Raw genomic sequence first — 11,116 nt, 5'->3', positions numbered from 1 at the left:
AGCTACCAGGCCTAGTAGATTTGATCTCCTAAATCCCCCTTTGATCTTTCCTCACCCATCTGTTCCTTGCCCTGCTCAGATCCCTTCAATCTCATGAATGATCCTCTGTTTAAAAACAAAGGTGAAGGGCCGGCCCGGTGGCGCACTGGATAAGTGCGCCGCTTGGGAAGTGCAGCGGCGCTTCCGCCCGAGGGTTCGGATCCCACATACAGACCGGCTCCCGCTCACTGGCTGAGCGAGGCGCGGGAGCAACGCCGAGGTTTGCAATCCCGTTGCCGGTCCCCGGTCCGGTACGGGGGCAACACTGAGGGTTGCGATCCGTTGCCGGACACGGAAAAAAGACAAAAGACAAAAAAAAAAAAAAAACAAAGGTGAAACTCCTGGGCCCGACAGTCAAGGCCCTTTGTGCCCTGGCCCCATCTCCAGTTGCTCCCAACCATCCACCAAGTCCTCTCACACTGGGTAACTCAGAGCTTTCTCCACTTGCCATATTCCTTCCTGCCCCAGCCCTCACACAGCCTGTTCCTTCTGCCTGAAATGTCCTTTTTTATTTTATCTGCCTGGAATCCCCTATTGATGCTTCGGGGTCAAACTCCAACATCATGGCCAGTATTGCTCCCTGCCCACCCCCCACCCCCCATGCTTTGTGTTCCTATGGTATCTGGTACTTCCTGTGACCCTGCTTGTCAGACCATGTCAGACTCACATCTGTGGCCCCAGCGCAGGTCTGACACCAGAGGGCTTGCTAAATGAGTTAAAGGGTTAAAGCACTCAGGGCATGCTTGAAGTCACACATTAGAGCCAGACCAACTCCTACCTTTATCTAGAGACACTACTGCCAACCCAAAAGCCAGCAGCCCTGAAGCCAGGCCCAGGTCCCACACAGAGCTGAGAGGTGTCCCAGGAGGACGTCCTCACAGGGCTTCTGACTTACCCCCCTTTGTCCTGTGGTGGTGGTTTCTGCTGGGGAGGAGTGAAGCCCAGTCCTGTGAGTGGCCTGAGAAGGCTGGAACCTCTACAGACTCTCCCTCCTCGCCCTCTGAGCTCTTTCTGGGGATGGGGTAGAGACTGGGGAGATGGACATGGGGTGACACCCCTCCTTTTGGGGAAGAAGCAGTGACCATTATCTAGGGGTATGGTGTGGATTCAGCATTCCACACACTTTCACATGCTATTCCCTTGGTCCTGCTGTCCTGTCCTACCAGGATCATGTCCCCATGGGCACTCTCATCCTGTGCCCTAAGGGCGCAAACAGCTGAGCCGAGAGTTCCAATTCCTCAGAACACTGGACACTAAGAACAGTTGCTCCAGATGCCACCTAGTGGCACACTCCAGATCTGCAGCCCCAGCTGCTCCCAGGCCCAGGCTACCCTGACTCTGAGGGGCAGTCCAAATGAGGCTTTGTCTCCTCCATCAGTCATTGCCCAAGGCTAGTAAGAGGTGAACTCAAACCCAGATAGGCTGGCTCCAGAGCCAGCACTCCATTGCTAAACTCCCCTGCATTTGCTACATGGATCTTTGTAACCCTGCATCGAAAGCACAGAATTGACATCAGTAAATTTTTTCTGAGAACACAGTTATGGAAAGGGATCAGGAAAGGGAAATGTTCCTCCGTTACCCTTTCTTCCTTCTCTCATACAAACCTTAGTGAGATAAAGTTTGAATACTCAGCTGCTCTGGTTACAGCACCTCAAAAATGCAAAGGTGACTGTAAGATGACTGTCACATCCTCTGTGTCAGGCACAGTGCCAAGGATTTTACATAGATCATCTCCTTTAATCCTCATACATACAGCACTGCAGAGTAGATATTAGATCCCTGTTTCAGAGATGGAAAGGCTGAGGTCAAAAGGATTATGGGCCGGTCCGGTGGCGCACTCGGTAGAGTTCGGCGCTTGGGAGCGCGGTGGCGCTCCCGCCGAGGGTTCCGATCCCATATAGAGACCGGTCCACTCATGCGGGCACGACACCGAGGGTTGCGATCCCGTTGCCAGTCGCGGTACGGGCGCAACACTGAGGGTTGCGATCCCGTTACCGGTCACGAAAAAAGACAAAAAGGGGTAAAAAAAAAAGGATTAAGTGATCTGCTTCTGGGAACATGGCTATTAAAGAGAATTCTTGCTCAGGCCTGACTACATAGTAATACTTTTTATTATACTCCTGTCTTCTCATTTCAACACCAAGTCTGAAAAATCCCCAAAGTAAAGAGTTGTGTCCACCAAATTCAGTATCTTATGGCATCTGCCAAACTTAAGAGACATAAAGGGAATGATGTGTCATTCGCTGGGTGGAGATCCACTATCATGTGTTCTGGATGAGAAGAATTTTGGGGGCACAACTCAAGCCTGAAGTGTTGGTGTCCACCCAGGTCTAGGTGGTCAAATCGCTTCTGCCATTTGCTTTAATGGGAAACATCATTAGCTAAGTAAGGTCTGGGTCAACCTCACACCTAACACATGGGACAGGCCTCATGCAGGTACAGTTGCACAGGAAATGAACTAATGAGTGTTTGAGGAGTGCCGAGTGCGTGCCAGACAGTGGCCGGCCAGGCAGAGCATATGTAACTTCTGTCTGGTGTGTTCTTCTGGGTGGTCAGCAAAGGATGGGGAAGCCTGAGGGAAGGAAGGTAGGGTCTGAGGCTACATGGATAGGGGAGGCAGAGACCAGACAAATGGAATAAAGACCCTCAGAGACCAGGGACAGACAGGAAGATAGAGATCCATTGCGAGAGGTCAACGGAGTCAGTGACCCGCACGAAAACAGAGGCCAGTGGAGAAATACACGCACAGACACATAAATGAGAGAAAGAGACTCGCAAAGAGAGGGGCAGAAACTCGCAAAGGGAGGTCAACGGAGAAATACAGACCTGCAGAGAGACAGAGAGACACGCGGAGTGACGGAGACTGGTAGACACAGAGAGCACCCGTGCCCTACAGGGAGAACCACAGACCCTTAGAGAGACCCGAGGAAACCGAGACGCGACGGCCTCGGGCTCCCAGATTCTGCGGGGCGGCCCGGAAAGGAGCGGCACCCGGGAGGACGAGGCCCGGGCCGGCCGCCGCCGCTCACCTGCCGTCCTCCCAGGGCAGCTGTGCCGCTTTCATCCGGGAGGGGAACATCGTCGGGGGAGGCAGCGGCGCATGGGGCTCTGGGTCCCGGGCCCGCCAGCCCGGTCTCCCGGGCCTACGCGGCGCCTCCGCCTCCCGCCCCGCCCAGGCTCCTGTGCCCCTCCCTTCGGTCCTCCGGGTCCGCCGCTCCGGCCGCGCCGTCTGCTCCCCGGAACCACCGCCTCAAAGGTTCCGCTTGCCTACGAACACGCGGGCGCTTCCACTGTCGACTTGACTCGTAATCGCCTCTGGGGACCCACTTGACACCTCGAGAAACTAGGCCCCAGAGGCCGAAGGCCACCGAATAAGTCAGTGGTCTTGGACGTAGACTCCAGACTTTCAAATCAGCACTCCGGGATCATCTGCATCTTCCTCCTCTTCCAGAGGAAAGGCGGGGAACATGCTGGCATCCCTGCTGCCGGCCCAGGCTGTGCACTCTTCCTCCACACGAGCTTGGAGGGGCACGGCCAAGCTCAAGGCATAGTGTTGGGTTCAGCAGACTCCCCAGATAGTAGTTAAGAGCCGGGTTTGAAACCGGGTTTGACTGGGTTTGAAACCCGGCTCTGCCAATTCAGCTGTGTTTTGGGGCAAGCCCCAATCTCTCTGCGACTGTTTCCTCACCTGAGTGTATCAGTGGTTCCTATTCTGCACGGCTGCTGTGAGGATTAAAGGAGAAAATGCAAACCCACTTGGTACAGGCTTGGGCACATGGTCAACACTATATAAATGATAGCGATCAGGCAGGAAAGGGGTACTTTGATGGAGATGAGGTGAGAACCGAAGAAGGGAATAGGAGACTGAGTTCCCATATCTGCCCTGTCACCTTGGGAATTTAGCCGTTCCTCCACCCCCACCCTTTCTGCCACCCTCACACCTGGAAAAAGAGAGCAGCAGAGTTGTTAGACTTGATCTCCTCTGCTCTTCCAGGCAAACTTTAAGTTTCCAAATAAATAGCTAGTATTTATATATTAAGTTCTTACTATGTCAGTCATTGTTCTAAATTATTTACTACTGTTATCTCATTTAGTCCTTATGAGTAGGTACTTATCACCACTTTAAAGATGAAGGAACTAAGGCACAGAGGGGCAAACTCGGAAGTTTGGTTGCAGTTTTATGTTGTCTGTTTTGCAAAATCTATGATCTTATCCATTCTGCTTCAGAGAGGACTTCATTATGGGTAGGAAATTGATCATTACCAGCAACCGCTTACCCCCTTAAATCCAGAAGCACACAACCAACCTGTTTCCCTTCCTGTTGACTCTCTCAGGACACTGCACCCGATACTGGAGGAACCTCAGCAAATCCAGCCTAAGTTTGGCTGATAACAGAGCCAGTCAGGTAAGGCCAATGATGGAAGCAGGGATGTGGGACTGTGTGACCTGGACAGCCCAAGCCCATCTAAAGGTGATAGCCATCACTCTGGCCAACTAGTTGTCACCACAGCAGGATGAAGGCCCACTAGAGTCAATCTATTTCAAGAAATCAGATTTCACACACAAAAAAATCCAAATTAACTAATTTTAAAATGTGACATCTAGTCATGTTAAGTATTCTTGATATGATGGGATGAGAATGGCACTTCGCCTCTGTGGTCTTCCTTTCAAAAACCCATAACCCCAGTCTAATCATGAGAACATCAGACAAATCCCAGTTGAGGGAAATTCTGCTCAAAACTTTCAGTTGACAGGTGGAAAATGTCCAAATCTCTTACCCGAATTCAAGGCTCTTCTAACTCTAACCCACCCTTCCTTTGCAGGTTCCTCACAACCCTCCCCTCCAGCTGAAACAGAATGTCCATCTGTCTCCGTACCAGCAGTTTGCCTCTGCTTCCCCCAACCACTTCTGCCCTGCCATCTCCTTTCATCAGAATCCTTCCTCTCCTTCATGGTCCTTGCTGAAATCACTTGCTATTGGTTAAGCCCATCAAAACCACCAGTGCAGGGACTGTCCTTCCCACCTGTAGCACTCCCTTGCTCAATGCACCTTCTGTGACCAGCCACTTTCCTGCAGCACCCATGACAGTTCTGCCCACCTACTCTGGAAAGGGAAGATACTTCACAAGGGAGCTGACACAATTTGTTTGTTGGATGGTCTTGGGCAAACCCACTAGCCCCTGCTGTGGGAAAGCATGGAAAGGATAGAAAGGATGAAGTTCACAGGTGGGGATTCATCTTGAAATGTGAAATATGCTACCCATTGGAATAAATGACATTCTCTGAAGCACCTTGCAGTATTATGCCTACTGATAGTACAGTAACTTTACACCACACAAGAAGTCAATTTTTTTTATTGGGAAACCAATGTAACAAACCTAGACTTAATGAAAATGAAATCAGTAACTAAGACTCTGCAGGCCCCATCCGCAACCAGCACCAAGGCCTCTGCTTGGCCTGACCCCAGTTCTTGAAGCCCCAGAATGGACAACCATGTGAAGAAGCTGGGGTCAACATCAAAGCCACTTTCCCACACTGCAACCCCCTCCAACCCATCCCCAATTGATACAAACCCTAGATCAGCAGGCTGGGTCTAGGCCAAAGGAGAGAAAAGCAAGCTTCCCAGGGTGGCAGAAAATCACAGCCACACCCCAACCTGTTCAAAATCCCAAGTTAGCAAAGGAAGACAGAAGGAAGACCAGCTTGCCCACCCACAACCCTCCCCCAGCCATCCCAGACAGCAGCCTCACATCCCTGATCAGTAACACTGTGATTCTGAGGTGCCAATAGGTTGCCCAGTGGCTTCACCAGCCCCTGGGTGATTACTGCAAAGGGCCCAGAGGCCAGGGGGAGAAGAGGGCAGGCATTTGCCCACCACCTGCTCAGTATTAGCCAGCCAAGCTGCTCCCCTCAGCTTGTGCCTGGGGGTGCCTGCAACCCCTCTTCCCTCTAGAACACCTATGGCTGGGAACCAGTCCTGCCAGAGAGAAATCAGTTCCAGGAGGCCCTTTCTCCCCAAGCCTGGGAGGACGGCCTGTGAGGCCTGGGATGGTTACACCAGCTTCTTGGCTTCAAAGAAGCTCTTGAGGTGCCTCATCTGCCAGACGCCGATGGCCACAAGGATAAGGGTCTGCAGAATGGACCACCACAGCACCCGCTGGTTGGTGCTCTCGCTGGTCTGTCGGAAGCGCTCCTCTCGCCACTGTGGGGAAGAATGGAAAGCAAGCCTAAGTTGGCTGGGGCTGCCAGAATGGCTGGGTTTCCAGCCTATGAGGATACCCCCAGGCTGGTCAGCTCTGCCCAGAGTCACTGCAAAGAGTCACTCCACCTGGGGACTGTCTTCACCCTCACCAACCAGATAACCTGAGGAAACTACTCATTTCTTCTAAGTCTGTTTCTTCACTTCTCAGGTATAGTCCTCACCTAGTCCTGCCCTGGAGCCTGGGGGAGAGGTAAGGGAGTTGCGGCATTTCTCCATGGGTCCGAGCTATTCTGGAGCACTCATAAATGGACTTGCTCTAAGCCCTCTGCCTGTCTCCCAAACTGCTCCTTAAAGATCATGGGCACAGGCTGCAAACTGGTGGCCTGGGAGCTGGATCTGGCCTTTATGTGTATTTTGTTTGGCTCACACAGTGTACTGCCAACATTTAAAACCCGGGAAGGGGCCAGCCTGTGGCTCACTTGGGAGAGCGTGGTGCTGACAACACCAAGTCAAGGGTTAAGATTTCCTTACCGGTCATCTTTTAAAAAAAAAAAAAAAAGTAAAACCCAGGAAAATTTCACATAAAAACCCTGGACCTCTAGCTCCTCTTGAAAAAAATGGAACTGAAAACTGAGGGCTAGCATTTCTGCAAGGAGGCCCTCAGCTGACACTGAACAGTAGCTGTTCCTGTTTAGATGGGTCACTGCCCTACTAGTCCTTACGATCACAGATTGATTCATGGTACCTGTCTAGTTCCTGGTCACAGGTGAGTTTGAGACTCCTGGTCCTGGGAGAACCTGGAGTCACTGAAACAGCACCCAAGGGGTTGGTATCTTTCCCCATTCTGTCATTCCATGTGTAACTAAGATTTAAGGCAATGACAGCCTCTTAAGAGTTTGTGTCCTCAGTTACAAGGTAGAGTAAGTAATATCTGCCCCAACCTTTAGACCTGCAATGCAACACAGGTAATCCCTTAGAGGCTTCATAATGAATCTGACATGTGACTCCTGGCTGAGCTGGTAGGCAGCCTCTGGGAAGAAGCCCACCAGTCCCAGCCCAATCACGCACCCGCTGGTAGTTCTGCTCTTTCTGAATCTGTTCCACTTGTTCCACCAGCTGTCGCACACGTAGCTGCAACTCACTCAACTTGTCTTTGGCAGCAATTTCTGCATAGTCGTTGGCGTGTTCACCCACCTGGATGTCCAGGTGAACTCTCTGGGGACAGACAAAGGAGATAAGAGGAATGAGGCAGCCTTGCTCTGTCTTCCTGCCAGACACTGACAACTGATTCCCCCACTTTCCTTCATTTGTTTATTTAGCGAACAGATTGATGCCTCCACAGTGTCTGGCCTTCTGGGGCTCTGGGCACGCAAGTGAGAACAATAAGCCTGCGCTGATGATCTGACCAAGGCATATACAAAGAGCTCAGCCACTGTGCCCTGGATATCCACTGGAAACCCCGTGTTCTCAAGAGACACAAAATCTGACATACTTACCTCACACACCCACAGTACTACCAGTCCCCAGTCCTGACCAGGGAACAGAGGCTGAAAGTTTTAAGTCCCACATGAGTCCACTTACCAGCATGCCTCCAGCAAAGAGGGAGAACTTGGTGGAATTGGAGTGAAGACAGATCTGGTGCTCACCAGGAGTATGGGAGGTAAAAGTGAACCGACCCTCAGAGCCATACTGTCGGGCCAGAATGACCTGGAGGAAAGGAAGGAGCTTCAATCAGTGTTACAGTAGGGGTGGGGCTGGAAGGAAACAGTGCTTAAGGCTCTAAGTACCACAAAAGTTGACAAGCATGGCCTTAGGCACCTCACAATACGAAAAGATCCAAAGATGCTCAGCATCAATTTCTAAATGCTTGTCTGAGAAATACTTGAGGCTGGGCAGAGTCTGACATCAGGCTGACAAGGGACCGCTCTTGGGAAGGGCTTTCCTTTATTCATAGCATATACTCTTTCAACTCTTTTGGTGTATTTTTTTTTTAATTAAAGCTAACAGCTAAAGGGTTTTGCTTTTCATTTTAATATCCTTATTTGTCAAATTAAATCTGCTCATTCTTTTTGTAAAGTACCCTGTTCTGTGAAATCCTAAAGTCTGGATGCCTCAGCTTTAGAGTTGACAAAACTCTTTGATTTCCATCACAATTAATCCACCCATCACACCCATAAGATGGGTGAATTTCCACTTCACGGACGAGAAAAATGGCTCAGGGAAGGTAAGAGACTTAGCGAGGTCATGCAGCAGATAGGAGGAAGTTGAGAGGAGCAGGTAGCACTGCACTGTGGCCTGCAGTGAAAATCCAGGATCTTCCCACACCACCAACGAACGGTCTTTTCCACTTGACCAGACGCGGAAGCTAGAAGGGGAAGGACCAGAGCCTGCTTGGCGGAGGGCTCGGCCGGGGTAAGGCGCCGGCTCACCTTGTCCTCTGGGTCCTTCACCTCCACGAACATGCCAAGTCCGGGGGTGGCCGGCTGGTACTCCTCCCGCTGCTTGTCATACAGCTGCGTCCGGTAGTTTCCTGCAAAGAAGCGGGGCAAACTCAAATGAGAAGAGCGCGAGGTGGCGCTGGGTCCGTGGCCGGTCGGGCATGACGAGGCCAGCTCCTCGCGGCTCTAAAGAGCTGAGTGTCCCGCATCCCCCGCCCCAAGACCATGATCTCGTTCCAAATTCTCCCCTTCCCTCTGCACCTATGACCATAGTCTCGTCCGGAATCTCCTCAATAAAGCACTTCTTTTCCGTCTCCCCAATGTGGAAGTAGAGCGCGCTGCCGGGGGCCGCAAGCCACAACAGCACCAGTAGGGTACGCATCACTCTGCCCAGCCCCGTCCCGCGCCCCGGCCCCGCGACCATCAGCCAGTGCTCCGCAGCCATCTTGCCCCACCTGCCCGCGCAGCCGCAACAGGCAGAGCCACGCGGCACTGCCGCCGCCGCCGCGGTGCCTGCCGGGACCACGAGTTCCGCCGGGTGGACTACAAGTCCCGAGACGCCCCGCGGCCTCGTCGCGGTAGTACTTAATGGGGGCGCGGCTTTTACCTGGGGCGTAGTTAGGGCCTCAGGATGGGAAAGTTCCGTCGACCCTCGTCGCTGCCGGGCGACTGGGGATGGTTATCAGCTTTTTGTAGGTGATAAAACTGAGGCTGTTTGTTTGAGGTTGCGGAGAATTACCAGCAGAGGCAGGATTCGAGCCTAGTCTCCCTGCCTTTCCTTGACACAGCACCTGCCACTCATGGTTTGCTTCCATGTTTAAAAATTGAACTGAAAAAAAAGACACAAACTATGCACGAATTCATCCTTTAAAAAAAAAAATTCAAATAGAAAACAACAGCGAAAGTCTTCTCCCTTTACCACTTCTTTGTCCAAACCGTACCCACTTCTAAATCTGGTCTGTATCCATTTAGGCATCCTCCATCCCACACACACACACACACACACACACACACACACACACACACACACACACACACACGTGGGCTGTACTGTCAGATCCCAGCCGCGATGGCTCCTTTCCAGACCAGGGTTCGGTACCCCAGTGGCTGGCAGGTGAAAGGTGAAGGGTTTTAGTGGGTGTCTTGCAACTGAGCCGCCCAGTTTTGGAGAGCTCTGTACTTAGCTTGAGATCTTAGAGGGGCTGCCCTTCGTGTCCTTCCTGGATTTTATGCAAATTTCAGAGTATTTTGGAAGCTGTTCTTCGGGGTTTAGCGGTTGATGACTGTGACTGCCTCACAGTTTCAAAGAAGATGGCGGTTTTCTATTCTCGGCTCTCTTTGTTGTTTTCATTTGGCCCCAAGGATCCTTGGAAAGTTTAGTGGAAATGCATTCACGTCTCCTCTCCAACGGAAAGCTTTTACCTCATTTTTCTTTTCTTTTTTTTTTTTTTTCTTTTTTTTTTTTTTTCTTTTTTTTTTTTTTTCTTTTTTTTTTTTTTTCTTTTTTTTTTTTTTTCTTTTTTTTTTTTTTTCTTTTTTTTTTTTTTTCTTTTTTTTTTTTTTTCCTTTTTTTGTCTTTTTTCATGCCCAGCAACGGATCGCAACCCTCAGTGTCGCTCCTGTACCGGCCCGGGACCGGCAACGGGATCGCAACCCTCGGTGTTGCTCCCGCACCTCGCTCAGCCAGTGAGCGGGAACCGGTCCGTATGTGGGATCCGAACCCTCAGCGGGAGCACCGCCACGCTTCCCAAGTGGCGCACTGTAGCAGTGCGCCACCGGGCCGGCCCCTACCTCATTTTTCTTAATAGGAACAATATTACGTAGTATGGGTTTACCTTTTTTAAAAAAACATTTTTCTGATGAAAGATGATTAAGGTTTCTTTCCTCTTAATTGTTTGCTGTTATAAATAATGCTGCAATAAAAATTCTTGTTCATTTTCCAAAAAACCCTGCTGTAGGACATAGTTTTGTTGATAAGAGATCACAAAATTGCCCTTCCAAAAAGTTTGTACCAATTTACAGTCCCACCAGCAGTGTTTCAATGTTTACTTCCCCACACCTTGGTCAAATGTTCTCAACTTTTTAATTTTCGTAAAATCAGTGATGAAAATTTGTTTTTTATTATCCTTTTAATTTTTATTTTTTTGATTACCAAACATCTTTTTTTTTAAATTCATTTTTCTTCTGTGAATTGCTAGTTTGTGTTTTTCTTAGTGCTATTATATCTACATGCTATTTCTGCTGATGTAGCCACCATTTAGAATTAATAATATTTTGTTATATTAGTTTTGGGTATTTTTTAAAGTTAAACTTCTTATTAGTGTAGATAATTATAGATTCACATGTAACCATAAGAAATAATGCAAACAGATTGTGTACTCATTACCCAGTTTCCCCCAATGGTAACATCTTGTAGAGGTATAGTACAATATCACTA

At 50.1% G+C, this 11,116-nt stretch overlaps 2 protein-coding genes across 2 annotated transcripts in view; both read right to left on the bottom strand.

Annotated features, from left to right (window-relative positions):
• Positions 1-3,205, bottom strand: part of B4GALT7 (xylosylprotein beta 1,4-galactosyltransferase, polypeptide 7) — an 11,889-nt gene extending 8,684 nt beyond the window's left edge. Inside the window, exon 1 of the mRNA XM_008570903.1 lies at positions 3,069-3,205. Coding sequence (XP_008569125.1) covers positions 3,069-3,118 — 50 coding nt within the window. The 5' untranslated portion in view covers positions 3,119-3,205. The remainder of the gene's footprint in view (positions 1-3,068) is intronic.
• A 2,172-nt stretch (positions 3,206-5,377) lies between these two features.
• TMED9 (transmembrane emp24 protein transport domain containing 9) lies at positions 5,378-9,130 on the bottom strand. Its single transcript, XM_008570902.1, has 5 exons — positions 8,941-9,130; positions 8,671-8,771; positions 7,823-7,948; positions 7,310-7,456; positions 5,378-6,241 (listed from the first exon to the last, which is right to left on the bottom strand). The coding sequence occupies exons 1-5, from the start codon at positions 9,122-9,124 to the stop codon at positions 6,092-6,094; spliced, it is 708 nt and encodes a 235-aa protein (XP_008569124.1). The 5' UTR covers positions 9,125-9,130; the 3' UTR covers positions 5,378-6,091.
• Between the last annotated feature and the right edge of the window lie 1,986 nt (positions 9,131-11,116).

The sequence above is a fragment of the Galeopterus variegatus genome, unplaced genomic scaffold (assembly GCF_000696425.1).
Source record: "Galeopterus variegatus unplaced genomic scaffold, G_variegatus-3.0.2 Scaffold641, whole genome shotgun sequence".
Lineage (NCBI taxonomy): Eukaryota > Metazoa > Chordata > Mammalia > Dermoptera > Cynocephalidae > Galeopterus > Galeopterus variegatus.
This window is presented reverse-complemented; position numbering and strand designations above follow the sequence as displayed.